Source organism: Haliaeetus albicilla, chromosome Z (genome assembly GCF_947461875.1).
Source record: "Haliaeetus albicilla chromosome Z, bHalAlb1.1, whole genome shotgun sequence".
NCBI lineage: Eukaryota > Metazoa > Chordata > Aves > Accipitriformes > Accipitridae > Haliaeetus > Haliaeetus albicilla.
In genome coordinates this window covers 65778737-65795963 of record NC_091516.1, presented here as the reverse complement: position 1 = coordinate 65795963, position 17227 = coordinate 65778737, and the positions used below count along the sequence as shown (strand labels likewise).

At 36.4% G+C, this 17227-nt stretch overlaps 1 protein-coding gene across 1 annotated transcript in view; it reads left to right on the top strand.

The window, feature by feature from the left end:
• Positions 1-17227, top strand: part of EDIL3 (EGF like repeats and discoidin domains 3) — a 269327-nt gene that overhangs the window by 117794 nt on the left and 134306 nt on the right. Inside the window, exon 4 of the mRNA XM_069777348.1 lies at positions 11341-11469. Coding sequence (XP_069633449.1) covers positions 11341-11469 — 129 coding nt within the window. The remainder of the gene's footprint in view (positions 1-11340; positions 11470-17227) is intronic.

The window sequence follows — 17227 nt, the reverse complement described above, 5'->3', positions numbered from 1 at the left end:
AGTACTCTTTATGAATAAATACTAGGTGACTGGAAAATTGTGGCAAAATTACTTACATAAGATCTACAGTACTGTAAAGTAATAAACTGCCACATGAAAATTATCAGTATGATTGGAGATAAGTAGAAGAGTGGAAGCTTTCACAGTCCAGTCCAGAAGTGTATATTCATTACTTGTTCAAGACACAACTTCCACTGGCTGCCATGGGAGTTGTGGTTGTATGACAACTGTTCACTGTTCTGATAAAAATAACAATTATGGAAATGTAACATGCTCCCATGAATGTCTAGTTGTCCATTACTAAAAAATATTAAAATTAATTGTACCTTTATATACTTTAGAAGTTACTTGAATTGTGTCAAATAAGCTGAGAAAAGACTTGGAATTTATGAAGTTTTATTGAAATGGCTAGCTACAATGAAGAAGCCATAGCTGAAGACCAAAAAGATCTGGATATAGTTTTATATATTCAATTTGTCTGCAGTACTGTATTTTAACATTTACTCGCAAAGCATGAATTAACACCCTACAGCAATATGACAAGTCTCTGTAACAACTAATATGAATTTCATTAGTTTCAAGCTTTCTACAGTACTTTGTCCTGTTAAAACTGCAGAACAGTATTTATTAATATACACTAAGGGAAAGGGTGACAATATTTCAATATCTCATCCTTAATCTTTCCATATTGACCTGGAATTTCTCAACTTTCTTTTTTTAATCCACCCTCCTAGATGAGAAAACCATTCCAATAATTCTCTATTCAAAACAGTAATACTGAGCATTTTTTGAAACAAAAAACAAACCAATGATCCTGTCAGGTCAGCGTTCTGCTTTAGCCTCCCTTGAGCAGGGGCAGGGACAGAAGGTATAATGTAATGTATTTGTCATGAAGTCTTGTTTCTATCTAAAATTTTGGTATCAGACCACAGGCAATTTGTTGCAACTTCTTAAGAAATTCCAAATCAAGAATTTTCTTCAAACCGTGTAAATCATGTAGCTAGGGATATCCTTGATGAAAGTATACACTACATTAGTAAAGTAGTGGGTTTGTTTTCATAGCATATCCTATTGGTCTTATTCCTTGTAATTCAGAACCTAACAGCAGCATCCACATTTTTCAGCCAGACAACCTTCTCTGTGTCTGACTCCATTCCATCAACAGATGAGTAATATTATGGATTCCCTTTCAGGAACCATATTCAGGTACCAATTAGACTGGGTTGGAAAGAGAATATTAACATGCACTCAGGTCATCTATCCTGAGGTGAGGGGAAGTTAACTAGTTCGTGCCCTCATATCTTGAAGTCACTTGGTTGAATATGGCCACCATTATGTCTGTGCACAGATCTGTGAATCTTGCAAACCAGAGGAAAGTTGGATGTGTCTGATGAGTTACCCATGCCACAGCTGAGGGTGGACACCTGAAAAGAATGCGTGGCTCCAGAGGGAGTCTGCCATGCCCTTCCCTAAAGGAATATATTTGTGACCTCGGGAGCACCACAGCTTATGCCCTAGCCCTTGCACAAGGCTCTGCTGAAGGCAAAGTTTACTAGTGCAGAGAACTGTACTTGAGCGACAATAATGACAACAGCATTGTATGTAATAACACAAAAAGGAATTTGAAGTTAAAGCATTATTTATCAGAAAAGACTAATCACCAGTATTGCTGTGCAGGAATTATTACCATTACCCACCAAAATAGGTCAGTATTTTCATCCACGTACAACTAACTGCACGTGAGTCACATTAACCAAGAGCAATTAATTCATATTTGTGCAGTAGATGTAGCTGGTGCAAAGGAAGCAGACATCCAGTGATTCTACTGTGTATCTTAAAAACTGAAGGCACATAAGTGCAAACATAGGTTGTGATTTTAAATTGGGATGGATATGCAGTGTGTGGTTTTCTGAGATGACAAAAGACCAATATGAAGCAAGAATGGGGTATGAGGAGAAAAGAGAACACTAAGAGGGGAGTAAGAGTTGGAGAATAGTGACAGGATCTGGAATTCAAAAGGATTTAGGGTAGGGTACATGAAATCGGAAGGGTTTGATGGAGCTGGAAAAAAATGCAAAGAGGAAAGGATATATTTCCTCTGTCCTACATCCTAAGGAAAATAAATGACTGGAGTGTAAGTCTTATCTATTTCCCTTGGTTTCTGCTGTGGACAACTTTATGCCTTTTTGGACTATATATATTTCACATTTAGTAGTTCTCTTTCATCACTTTTCAATAATATTTTATGTCCTAAGGATAACCACCCTCTGAGATTTGCTTCTGCTGTTTCTGTGTCATTAATGTGACACTAGTAATTAGGACCTGACTCATACAAATATGAATAGCATAAGTTTAGACTGTTGCATTTTTTAGTTCCCACTGGAATGCTCAGCAAGAGGACTAACTGGATTTTAATCTATTTGCTGTTATAATTAAAGTTCACATAATCTTTTCATTTTTTTCCCACTTTCCAGTTATTAATGGAACATGGCAAAAAGAGGATGAGAGGTCCTGATCACTGGCATTTTAAAGTGCAGTGAAACAATGAAAACTGACATCTTCATATTTGATGACAAGAATTATGATGATAAGAATAGCACTGTTGCACAGAAATCCCAATTGGCAGTGAGGTTCTGCTTTAGGTACCAAACTATGTATAGTTTCCTTATTGCTGGGTATATTTTGCTTAAGCAACAGACCAGTGCAGTAAATATGGAGATGGATTTGTTTCAACTATATAGAGAATGAATTTTGAGAGTTTATTTTCATGCAGAACCTGCAGATATTAGGGTTGTCAGAACTGCACTTTTGAACTGAATCTTTCAAACATCCCAATATATCAGAATTCTCTGAATATTTTAGCATACAAAATTCTTCAAGTCTTTGCAGTCCTCCAGCAAAATTTTTACAAAATACAAAATTCTCTGTGTTTGCAGAGGTTTTTCTGTTTGATGTGAACCAGAATCAACTGAAAAAGATTTAGAAAATATTTCTAATGTAAGTTGGAAAATTAATCTGGATTTAACAATGATGCAGAGTAAATCACAAAAAATAGAGTGTAGAAACCAAGCCCCCACACTTGGGTCAGCAATACTGGGAGAAGTCAGTGGCAGAAACAGTATCATCTAGGAAAAAAATAATGATGCTGCTGCCTCAACATAAAATTAGAGGAAGAGAAGGAAAAGGCCCTGAGCCTGGATTTTCTATAAACAAAACAGGTATTCTTTGGGAAGATAAAACCATCCTGTGAAAGGTCATGCAGAGATGCAGAACAGGTCTCACATTAATTTGCTACAGTGGGTTTATCAGATAACGTGGGGGAAGAATACTGTGGGCTTTATTCAGAAACACATTTGTAGGTGACAAAGAGGTGTAAAGAGCTGAAAAACAGCAATGAAAATGGGGAAAGAAAGTTCTCAGGCTTGGAAGCTGAGGAGTATGAGGACAAATAATGAGAGAGAACTTGGAGAAAATGTCTTCTAGTGTATTGAACGCTTCCTTCAGCTTTTGGAGTTTTTTCAGGTCTCACCCTGTGTAGTATCACTACATTGCGTACTACACTGACCATGCCTCCAATTTCAATACAATCTGTCATTCGCAGTTGATGGAAGGGTTAGGTGAGAAGCTTAAGACTTATTTATTAAGAAAAGGTGCGGTATAGCCTTCAAGTTTAAATAGCATCTTGTCAGAAAATATTCTAGTTATTTAGTTAAAAAGAGGTTGGGAGGTGGCTGGGCAATCAGTTTAAATTTCTTCTCTGTAATAGAAATCCACAGAATAGAATTAGAGGGAAGTGTGCAGAAATGACCTAAAGCATTTTGCACTCAAGGGTGAACCTTAGCTTTTGCTGCATCCAGATGGAGACACCTTGATCATTATAATCAGCACGCTCCATTTGCTGCATTAAAAACAAGATAAATATTTAATCACAGTGCAATTAAGTCTGGATCAGTGCCATTAGTTTATAATGAATATATAGTTAGATAGATTCTAATACAGTACTAATTCACTTATGAACCAGGCTGAACAGATTTATTTTTTTTTAAAGCTGATATTTTGAGAATGTTAATGAGATGAAGGTGTATTTAATTGCTAATTATTTTTACTATTTTCATGCATAAACTGGAATAACATATAGCAATCAGTTAATATTATCAATAGTCCTCATAAACTGTGAATGATGTTCTGCAATGCCTATTCTTTTCAGGTTAAAATAACCAAATAAATAGCAAGCTGTCGTTACAATAAATATTTGTTGATACAAGACTCATTTGTATCCTAACAGCAAAATAGAATCATCAGTGGCAAATTCCAAAAGGAAATCATATGAAATATATTGATCTGTAGGAGCTATTGTGGTTTGACGTTTGGTTTTTTTTCTGTCTGCTTTGCAAATATTCAAGTATGCTGGGCAAGCAAGAATTTCTTGTCACACTTTGGAAGACTTGAAGGTTGAGGTAGTTCAAAATACATCACATTCGGCTTTCTTGGGTTTTAGTTAAACTGAGGGACTTCTTTATTTTCTTTGAGCCATGTCGTGATGGAACAGTATAATGGGAGCTGGGCCCTAAAATGTTTAGATGTTTATGTAAATTTTGAACCCAGAATGACTTTTAAGGGTAAAAAAAAAATATTTATGAGTGAGAAAGAGCAAGTACTAGACTACAACATATTCATTCATTACTGAAGACGCTTCATGCTTAAGTGGCAGAAAGAGCATGTTGACTAGAAGAAACTGTTTTCATGATTACAGCCCCTTCTGGCAGAAGGTCAATAGCACATCAGCTGGAAACACTCTCTTCAAATGTCCTCAAAACCGTGCCTTGCAAAGCAGGCAGCTGACATGTAACTGTAGATTCAAGTAGTGAAAAAACATGCTGTTCTTCAGACCCAGCTATGTCAAGAGTGTTCTTGGGAAAAGGTCGTTTTCTTCTAAATAAAGGTGAAATCTACAAAACACTTGAGCAGAAGCTCAGTCTTACCCACAAAGGTGGTGCACCGGCTCGAAGGACATGTACTAGTGAGACCTAATCCCTACGCTGCATTGCTGGAATGGGTATGTCATACTTGTGTGCTTGAACCTATAGATAGGCTGAGACACAAGTATGTTTTTTAGTACAATTTAATGATCCCCAGAACTCAGCAAATGCAGGATCATTCCTGTCAAGTTGTTAAAATGGTCTCTGAAGTATCATGACTCCCACACAGACACACAGCTGGGGGCATTCAAAGCCAGCCTCTGTGTCAGGTAGCCTTGCACAATCATATTAAATTAACAGGCAAAATAGTAAATGTGAGTAAGATCAGAGACCCTCAAAAGCTTTTGTTACATTCCTCACCTCTTTGTGCAATAAAGCAGTTTTCCGTCAGAACCTGTAGGGACATTCCTGCTGGATTTGAATGTTCATTTGTGTGTCTCTGTGGAATATGGTCTCCTTTGAATAGAACTATGTTATATTTTGGATTTGTGTCTGCTGAACTCTGAAATCTATAAGCTCACATTTGAAGTGGCACACCTTTCAAAAATCTATTTAATCGAGTATTTAAAAGGATGCTAAAGAAAGAAAAAGGTCAATATACTACTGAAAAAGAGGTGGTCTCTCATTTGTGCATATATAGGTGGTATAAACATAATTTTTTACTCTATGGAGAAAACATACATATTAGTTAGAAAAGAATGTCAAATATAAAGATTCAGAGATTAAGCTCATCTCAAATATTTCTGAGATACCTAATGCAGATTTCTAATTATTCCCACTGCAGGATTCTTCAGCTTTCTTGTCAGGTTGCAGGAACTGATGAGCAGCAGGGATAGGGTGTTGGATTACCTGGACACTGAGCCTAATTCAGTGTGATAATCCTTCTTCATCATGGGAAGCTCATGCCATTCTGCTAGCTCTAGCAGCAAGGAGATTAATTCTTCTCTTCCCATAAAGATGAAAGCAGTCATATGTGCCAGTGGCTTCTTTTACACATACTCATTTCAAAATATAAGAGCTCCTGCTAAGTGAGCTCTGTCACAGCTTATTTTGAAGACTGCTTTGGCAGAGGAAGCATCTAAAGTATTATGTATTATCAAAACATGGGTGGGGGGAAGACTTCAAACTACTGATATTGAAACTGTATGAGAGATCTCTGATGAAGATTTCAATTTACCAGAGGGGAAAAAAAAATATTTGACTGACATTCATGTAGAGCCAAGATAGACTTAAGAAAAGCTAGTGGTATGAAGGCAAGCAGCTAGAGAGTATTTTTCTTTTACAGTGAAATGTAAAATCATTTGATACCTTTTCTTAGTTTGATGATAACTCCAATATTTGTTTTTATAGGATTTGAAGCTTAGTGTATCATCAGAGTAACATTATCTATTAGTCCTACTTCACTAATACTCCACAGAATACATAAAGCAATTAGCTTTGTAGCTAACAGTATCTTCATCTTGATGTATATCAAGGTCAATATCTAATTTGGCATTTTTCCTTGAAGTTGCAATATTTCTACATGAAGAGAAGATGGATAGAAAGATAGCATCAAAAGCATTAACATTTGTATTGCACTGCCTTTAATTTTACTTTCTTAAAATGTGATTATTTAGCGTATGTCACTCCATTGGAGTATATTTGTCTTTTTTTTTTTTTCTCTTTTCGTTTTTCGTATTCCTCATTTGATCTTGTCTTAGCAAGAAATCATGGGGTTTGATTTTTGATCGTCTTCTTGTTTTAGCACAGCAGCAAGCACAATTTTGAGTATGGAGAATCAGACTTTGAGGAAGATGCAACTGATGTAGAGTTCTCGTTTAACTACATCACCTGTAACTGCCTGGTATTTTGTATTGTCTTTCCCACCAAAGCAGCAGCAGATTTTATATTTGGCAAAAAATGCTTACGGTATTTGGTGGAAGCATGTGAAATGGCTTGTTTTACAGATGACTATCACTGAATTGGGGAGTGTTAAGGGAAAGAGTCATTGAGGGGACATTGTTTTTTCTTCCTGTTACGGCTGCTATTTCAACTGTTTTCTGATTTCTTACATTTTGCTAAGCTAATGCTACACAACTCCACTGTTAGCCACTGTACTTCAGAGTTGGCCTTTGTCATATTTTTAAGTCCTAGGTAAAGATTTATCAAAAAAATATCTGGCAAAGTGTCTGTAGACTTCTTGATAATGCACTTCAGTGCATTGTACAAAAGGTGTTCCGCTGAGCATCTGCACAGCTGCCCTTTCAGACAGGCTCTGTGTCTGCCCCTGATGAAGTTTGCACTGGCTTGTGTACAGCTCTGAAATTCTAATGCATCCTGGACACTTAGAGGGGACAGTAATTAGTGTCATACCTCACACATACAGATACAAACCTAAGCTGATGAAAAGCCTTGATAGAGACTAGAGTTAGTCTATCACCAGAGTAATTCTACCACCCTCTTCTCAGGAAGGACAATGTGTGGGCATCAGGTCGACAGCATCAGCCCTCTTCCTCTTCAGATCACTTCCCATTGCACTGTGTAGCTTGCTCCTGTAGATGCAGCCAGTCTGCAGTAAAACTAAATAATTGAAATGAGAACAATCAGAATTTTAGGTAATGATATTCACATACACATATTTAGATATGCTTCACAGTTGTCAACATTTCTAGGCTTTCTTGTTTGTTTATCCGTTTGGTTTTTTTCTTAAAAATGGAAGACCATGCAAAAAAAAGAAGCTCAAAATAAGACTAGGTATTTTAAAAAATACATTTCCTCCAGACTACCAGGGGGAAAATATAGAAAGGTATTTGGACACTTCTTTCTATTACTTCAAAAGAATTTGAATATCCTACAAGACAAATGAAGGAACAGTTTTCCTAAATGAGCTAATTCACTCTTTGTATATGTTATCGTCAAAAATTACATTCTTATTGGTGAAACGATGCTTTCCTTGCTTTCCTGGCCTTTCTTGCTATAGACAAACTAATGTTTTCTCTCAAATATGTAATTACCACTTTTGCATTATACAAGATTTTATTGTTGACTGTGCTTGTCAAAGAAAACAGATAGATAACATGGTTCTGCCTTGAGCCCCTTTGCAACTCTACTGAGGATGCATTTGTTTGATTTGTCCATCTATAAAATCTCAGAGATTTTAGTAAGAGCATCTAAAAAATTTAAAACCTGCTATGCTTTAAGTTACTTTTAATATTTTTTCAAAAACAGTATGGGATTTCAGTTGAATAACAGGATGATATATTTCGGACTATACTTATTATGTTGGCTAATACCACTGGAGCTGCACAATGAAGGACTCAAAAGAGCAGCAAAGTGAATAGATCTATTATGCTGAGTGCACAATTAATCTTGTTGACATTATTTTATATGAACATGGATAAAAATGCCTGGAAAGCATACCATTGAATTCCACTGCTCATTAATATTGATCAAATGTTGTTGTTCTCTTTGTGTTGGAAGCCACTTAAAGATTACCTGCAAAAGTATTACAGTGCTATTGATTTAAAAAACCAAATCCCTGATGTCCACTGTATTTTGAAAATTAGTTGACAAGTTTGGTTTTTTATTTTTTTTGGTAAAGAAGGATGTTTTTGAACTTGCTGCTATAGATCTGAGTCACTGAGAATATTAATCAGATTGTTGGGGAATTAATTATCCAGCATTCAATACAATGTTATTTAAAAGCCTATACATCCCTATGGAAGTTAGTTGGGACCTCTCACGATCTAGCAGCAGTGCCTAGATTTTTACATACCATTTTTGATGCTTAGATGGAATGATGGCAGGATTAGGACTCAGATCCTTCAAGACACTCAAACCTGCAAAACTTGCGTCAGGCATCCTATACACCCAATGAAAAAAAAGAAACATATGCTTGAAGATTCATGCAATTTAAATATCCTGAAGATGTGTGAACTCAGAGTATGGTCCTCTGGAGAATTAGGAGAAATAAGGCTTTTTAAAGTTTCAGTCGTTCATTGTTTTAGAACACAGATGAGTCTAACCCATGTCCTTTTGAGGCAATGAATGTTAACTAGTGAAAATTAGATGATTGTTGTCTACTAGTTTCAGTGCATTTAATTAGGATGTTTCATTGCTCTCAAAATAATTTTTGAACTACCAGTTTCTATTAACAAAAAAACCCCAAAGCAAAATTACTCAACAGTTAGACTGAAAATACTGCTATTATATGTCTATGACCAAATAACAACTATAATCAGGCAAAAAAAAGTGTTCATATTGTTGGTGTGGGGTTTTTTTCAGTATGAAGGCATCATAGAAGACTAAGATTCATTAGATAGACTGGTGTGCACCAGTATATTATTTATTACTGTGCACCTCAAATGACCTTTTAAGTCTTTGTACTTCAGACTGATCTGAGAAAGTGCAAAATCTAAAGAAAATTAATGAAAGTATGCTGAACATGTGCTTAACAAGCCATATGGAGAAAGCAGCAAGCAAAATGAGAAAGTAATTATTAAAAGATTTATTGTTCTTCGAAGATTAGAGATCCGCATGCATAGAAGTAATTAACATATGAGGCTACCTGCAGATACTCCCCAAACTGAAGCACTCTGATAGAGACTTGGAAGAAAAATACACACACGTATTCATTGGGAGACTAAAAGTGCAAATTATTAAACATGTTTCTTCCCAAAATATTACAGAGGAGAAATAACAGGAACAGAAGCTGTAATACTTGAAAGCCATGAGTCTTCCTAGACCTGTTAAAGGAGTGATATATGTTGTCTGGAATTAAGAATGTAGTGTACCATTACGTTTAAAGTGTAATGCAGAAAGTGGATAGGGAAAGGCAAAAAAGGCAACAGCTATCTCCTCCTCTCCATCTTCATGATTTTTGCCCTTTTTTTACTACTAATTGCATTTAGAATAAGCTGCTGTATATTCATGTCTTTTATTTATTGGGTTCAGTGAGACGTATCCCCTGTTTAATGATACACACAAGCATACATTCTGCAGGATTGTGTCCTGGAATAGGCTGATGACGTAAGTTGTAATAGAAATGTGTCCATGGATAGTTTCTCAAATTGCTATAACCACCCGGGCAGTTATAACTGGGGAATGTGTTCTGATATCCTTGTCAGCCTGTTAATTTTCATTTTTGCAAATTAATATTTTCTTAGACAGTGCAGTTTTCACTAATGTGACGTTCTGAATGAATGGTGTTGCTGTGAACATCTGTCAAACCTTGGGTTTGTAATTGAAAACATAAACAAATAGGTAGACCCTCAGAAGCATTAAACTTATAGCTCTTTTAAGTTTAAATCACTCAATTCCGAGTGCTGATTGTCAGTAAATAACGCTGCAGAAAGAAGTTCTTTTCTGTTTTGGTTTTTTTTTTTCTAAATGCAATTTTAAGTAGGTGAATAATTATGACATTGCATCTCAGTAAGTGAAGACTGACACTTTTCTGTGTACATGGCAAAGGTTGCAAATAACATACTATATATTGAATTCATATATCTTGTCACACAAAAATTTGCACATGAGGCTTTCTAATCAGTGATTACCACTAGTTCTTTAAAGTGAGACTGGAAAAAAAAAAATCATCAAAATGCTAAAGTGTTTTCTTCTAGTAGGAGGTATATTACAGATAGTATTAGCAAGACAATAAGATGTAAAAATCTTTTAACATGTGCCATTAAATGAATAAACTTCAGATCTCAGTTCAAAAACTGCTATTATTTAAAGGTATGTGTAGTCATTCATTGCAATCCTAACAAATTTGATCTCACTGCTGAAATTTTAGGTATCCTAGCATGTGGTTAGTGGGAAAAAATAATTTAGTCAGAAGACCTTTTTGAAATCAGCTTGAAGTGGATATGCTAAAAAGGTACTCAATGGAAGAAGAATAGTTGGTTTAGTAGCTGCTAACTGCTGGCCCATATAGTCACATATGCAGAAAGTCACCCAAAGCCTTAGCAAAGATCTCAAACTACTAACTTGACATGTAGTGATTATTTAGGGATATTGTACATGTCACTCCATACATGATAGGCACGTTTGATTAATACATATTTCCTCAGTGGTATAAAAGTTAGAATGCCTGTTATCTTTAATAGGAGAGCAAGATTTAGCTTCTCTGTCTCCTGTCTTCTCTTACATTAAAAAATAATGTTGTGATTAATGAGTAGTGACATGCTTCATATTTTTTCTTGTTCATAAAAATCTGTGCTGGCAAGTTATCTGAACTATGTGAAGGATATATTTTAGTGGGTTAGTGGAATATGAAGGTCTACATAAGGGATTTTATTTCTTTAATGAACGCATATATGACTGAAATTATTATGTTTGTTACAATGTATGTATATATACTTCTTTTTTTTCCCCCCTCTCTCAGGACCCTGCCTTCCTAATCCATGTCATAATGGTGGGATATGTGAAATTAGTGAAGCGTACCGAGGCGACACATTCATAGGATATGTTTGTAAATGTCCAGAGGGATTTAATGGGATTCACTGCCAGCACAGTAAGTTCCACATGGTAACTTTTATTGTATTTATAGATAGGAGCCTTTTTATTGCTTGCAATGTTGAGGATTAATATCATATCTGGTTTTCTGAAGTGTATCAGGTTTTGGCCTTTATATTATGAGCAAGCTAATACTACTGAATACTACTGCTACTACCTTCAGAAAATGACCTTACTTCCAACTTACTGGACACAACAGTGCATAATTTGCTATGCATATTGTAGAGCATGGTAAGGAAAGGTAACCACATTTAGCATGGATTTCATGGAAAAGCTTATTTGAAATAGTAGGGATCTCTTCTTATCTTGGAATTGTTTGTGGATTTGTTTTGATTAATGCTAGACAAAAGTGGAAAGAATAACTGAAAATAAATTTGTGAATAAATACATCTTCTAGATCTTTCTTTACCTATGCATTTATCAATTATGAAGAAATGTTGTGAAACACGGTACTTAAATTCAAGGCTAGAACTTCCAGACTTAAACTGGATGTACATTTAATCCTGTTTAAAATACAATATCTGGACCTCTTTCTAATCATTATCATATATTTGAAGAGTTTTGCCTGGTTTCAGGTCAGACTGGGAACAGCAGGTCAGTATCCAAGTCTTAATGTTTGTAGTTACAGAACTGACAGGTAGCCATATGGAAAAAAAAAAATCTTGAGATTTCAATAATATCTCATGGGGGGATTATATAGTAAGATCTATACTTCACCAATCAAAAATTTTAAGAAGTAAATAGATATTTCAATTTTTGTGCTCATACTGAAAATTATAGGTGCATGTTTGTCCAATTAATGTCATCAGAAGTTCTGTGTGATCAAAACCAATTAGTAAGAGCTATGCATGTTCATCTGCAAATGACCGATCAGCTCATGTTCTAACATATAAACATGATCTGCATTATCTCTTTGTCACTTAAATAGAAGCTATTTTTTTTAATATGTAAAAGCCATTTAGAACAAGTGCTTGCCCAAGGAGAAACTCGTGCCAAACTTGTATTTTCTTTTGTGTAATAAAGCACAGCATGGTTCTTAAATCTCATGTTATTGATGCATTTGGAAGCCAACTGTTACTCAGTTAGAAGGTTAAAAACTCAAACAAACGGTCAAGAATCCAGTTCCATTTGCACACAAAAGATAAATTCACTCATTCAAATCAGAGTGAATAAGCACTGAATCCAGTCTACCTTAATTAAGTGCTCCATTTAGATACTTGTCTGTAATTTGAAGTGTCAGGAACCAATATAGTCCAGCTCAGATAACTACTTAAGTTCATTATGTCCCTTATATACTCAACGGAAAGTGTCTCCAAAGACCTGAATATGGATATTCAATTTCATTAACTTTGGCCACCCTCTCTCTCAATTACATAGGTAACGTAGGCAGTCCCACTAACTTAATCTAGTTAAATTATGTGTCTACCTCTTCCACTGGGAACATGGAAATGTTGGATATTCTGCATTCCTTTGGAATCTGTTCCATCTAGCCCTGATTCTGGGGACAGCCATCTAGTGGAGCTGAATGCCAGCAACAGTCGTACTGACCACCTTTTGTTTCAATTGTCATATCATTAGAGCACTCAGTCAAGACAAGGGACTGATTTCATTGCGTAATCGTGATGGCAAAGGATAGACATTGCCAGCCTTTAAACCACATAGCCAGGAGTTCAAGAGTCTCACGACCAGGACAGCAGGCAAGATTATGTCTAGCTGTAACTCAAGAGTTATGCCAGCTTAAAGATTGTACCTGGGCTAAATTGTGAGTGCAGTACCTTGTGGTTCCCGACCCTGTTCCTTGTACTTGCATGCATTTTACATGAGTCTGCCACCTGAGAAGTGAAGCAAAAGTTATTGGAGAGTGGAAAGACAGGAAGCTGTACCTTCCTCCCCATGACTGCTGTAAGTGAGGGTACAGGCAGACCACTTCTGTGTGCCACTGATGTCCAGTCATATGGAGGAGCTCATGTGAAAACATCCTCATGTGGCCTAACATTCTCAGGCACACTCCATTATGGACCAGTCACGTAGTGAACTTGTGAGTCTAAATGTTTCTGTTTCCATTAAATGTCAGAGGTGACGTTTGTTAAGGATGAAATGAAGTGAATAACACCACAAATTTTCATCCAGCAAAATGCACGCTTAACATGTGCTGTCTGGAAAATATAATTTCTTGTTACCTAATGAATGAAGAAAACATACAGTAGTACATTATGGAGTGATTCATCGTAGTTGTTTGCTGGGTCCCTAGTATCCTTTTAAAAATATTCAGGTATGTAACAGTTAGCTAATGGTCCTGATAATCAGCAAAGTGTATTTATATCAACTTCAGAATAAAGTAGAGCTCTCACACGGGTGATTCAGATTCACTGTGGGGAGACTAGAACCCGAAAAGGCAGCTAAAGTGATTTAAGATAAGACAAGCTTTATATGAACAGTTACTCTTTTGGGGAGAACGAAGTTCAGTCCCTTCCAGATAATCTGGTTTAAGATGTGATAATAAATCATACACAATATATAGGTGTTCAGAGGGTCTGCCATGAGAGGCAGCAGAGGAGGCCTGTGCAATCAGGAAGAAGTATGGGACTTCCAGTGGTGGACTTAATATAATTCTTTTATATGATATCCCTTTAGCTCAATTCACAAAGTTCCTTTGATACAAATTGATAAAGTTTAATAATTCAATTCTGAGCTCACTGTAAAGCAAGTAAGAAATCTGTCCAAGTAGTTACATCATAAAAAGTTAAATTACCTCATTGCAAGACATGTATCTTCATCTAAACTATTAAGATTTCAAAAAATCACATTATACTTCTCTTGTACAAGGTTTTTTATCTTGGATTTCTTTCATGTCTAATACTCTGTTGCTAAATCAATTAAGCTAGGTGATTGATTTTGCAGTCAAGATACATTCCCAAAGCTGGTACTGTCATTCGCATCAACAAACATCCTGTCAATATTTCTGAGATTCCTTGACCTTTTACCCATGTAAAGAATTAATATGTAAATTATAAGAGAGATCATTAGCAATGTATATTCTAGATTTATTGTAAAACTGATATTAATTGGCAGTGGTTGTCTGAAAAATTCTGATTCCCCAGTGGCAAAAAGGAAACAAAAGTTTCCCGTTTCAGGGCTCATAAACGAACCAAGGTTTGGATAGGAAAGTCTACCTCAGGTAGAAACCTGGGCAGATTTTTGTGGCGATAACCCAAGAACAATAAGTTCTTTAAATATTCCTTCATTATTTAAGAGGCATTTACTTACCTGCTTGGTATGAAGATTCTTCCCAAACCCTGTCCAGGTTGCAATTTGTCATGCTGTTAATGCATGGCAATCTGGCTTTCAAATGTGCTATTGACAATATCTAGTGACAAGGAGAGAGGAGTTGTTTGCAAGAACTACCGTGAGGCAAGGCAAATCTCCCTACAGTCTTACACTGAGAAAGCAGCTCTTCCAGGGATTAACTCAGAGCACTTAAATTCCTGAAAAGAGCGTACAACTCATGCCCAAGAAGACTAAGGTGTACTCTGTGGCGGTGATGCTCATTTGTAAGAGCAGCAAATAGTTTTGTTCCTTCGGGATCACTTTGACTGAAAGCTGTGTAAATACATGGCCTTGTCATTCACCAGAAAAAAGCATGTAATCATTGGGTGTGTTATAATTCCCTTTAATTTAACCATGGATTTCAAGAAAGTCAATCTTCTGAGATCTTTCTGGCTTTTGTTGAAAAAATGTCTACTGCTATTCTTGAACCAGCATCTGTTGTTACACCATTATCAACTTCGCTAATCACTCTTCATACGACAGATGAAAATGCTGGACAAATTGTTGCTGTTCAGATAACTAATACCTTCATCTACATATAGAGGGATTATACTGTCACCTATTAAAACAGCCTAGAAATACAGTTCTGCAGAACAAGTCAAAATCCATGGAAATACCCAGAAGACTGAAAGGGACATTTTTTCCACCAAAAAAAAATTCCATGACATTGAGATACAGACAATATTCATTATTGTGATTATCAGACAGAGATTGCCTGCTGAAAAAAATAGAAAACTGAGACATTAGTAACAATATATGTCAAAGTGTGGGTTACTGGCTGCCACTCAACTAACTGAAATGACACAGAGATCCAACCAGAAGAAATCGAGTTTGAAACAACAGAGTTCAGATTTAAGGGTTTGATTTGGATGTGGTTTTATATTCTGATGATCATTAACTCTGTCAGCCATAACTAAATGCCTTTTACTCCAAGAAGAATAAAGGTTATTATTCAAACACATTTAATAATGTAAGCAAGTCCTTCCCAGTTTTTTGTACAGAGTTGTCTGCTTTCTACCTCCCCGTCATAGATGGTCAGTGGTATTCACATCTGTTACATTAATGTATTGGGAAACTGCAGAGATGGGGGCCATGTGGCGGAGCGTCAGCTCACATTTTGATAGTATGTTGAAGCATCATCCCAGCTACCCACAGGGCAGTGGCTTTTAACTGTGGGGCTGCAACTGGGAAGGCCAGTGGCCATGCATTTCTGGCCAGTCGACGTGATGTATAATCTACAGCTTCAGCTCTACCAGCAAATTCAAATCCGAGTAACTCTTCCAGCTACTAGGAAGAAATATATGTGAGGAAGCTGTAGAACATCCTGTGGCATGGATTTTGTGTGTTACTATGAGCGAGTGCTCTTGCTAAACCGTTCTTGGCTGCAGTTTGATGGTAGAGCACTCCAGAAACCATTACCCACAGGTGGTTTTCATGCAGCTGTCTTGTTTTGGAGGCTAAAACCAGTTGTATCTTTCACAGATACAGCTTGTTCCAAGCCAGTCATCCCCCTAGCCGAGTGAGCAAATGTAATGTACTAGGTTACATACAGTTGCACCATACCAGATGTTCATCCCATGCTTCTGCTGATAAACACTCACTATGGTTTCTCCTTTGAGGAGAAGTATCTGTTTGGGGAGTTCTAAATCTAACTCGGGTGTTCCTTTCTATTTGGGGGTGGGCTGGGGAGTAATATTCATTGAAATTAGCTGTATGCATAGTTTTAACAAATTATACTAGCAGTAAGTTATATAGTAGATTAGTTATAAGCTATATAGTATACTAGTAGTAAGTTGCATGTATAAGTAGGCCCTAGGCAGCATATATGACTAAGCATTGTTGAGCTGAAGTCTGAAAACTATTCCTGTGTCTGACCAGTAGCTTAGATGAAAAATGAAGAAGGGAGGATATACCGTTGCTCATTTGGGAATCTTCCAGAATTTTGCTTAATTAAAATATAAGAGCAAGTGGGTGATTTGAAAGACATCTAAGAGAGATTCCCAATAAAGAATAAAAAAGCAAAGAGCCAGTAAAGCCTATTGGAAGAAAAGTCAGTAAAATACTGTTCCTCAAATGGAAACTGTGTGAGGGGGCAAAATGGGGAGTACAGAAATGGCAGAACCACCAGGTTTGGGAGCACAGCAAAAGTTTCCCCCAGTCACAGAAGTCCAGGAAAACTTTTGTGTGGAACTGCTGGGAAAAAAAAAATGCTCTAATGAGGTAAAAAATTATGGGTTTGTCAGTTGAAAACAGAGAAAGTTTCAATGATGAATCTTCTTACAACAAAGGTGTGGTGAGATTGAACAACAGTGACAACGATTTGGGGGCTATTGGAAGTAGGGGTTTGTTTTCCTTCAAATCCAAATAAGTATCTTAGTTAAAGCAGTAGGTGACTGAGCTAAGACTACCTGAAGCCCAGAGAGAAAAAG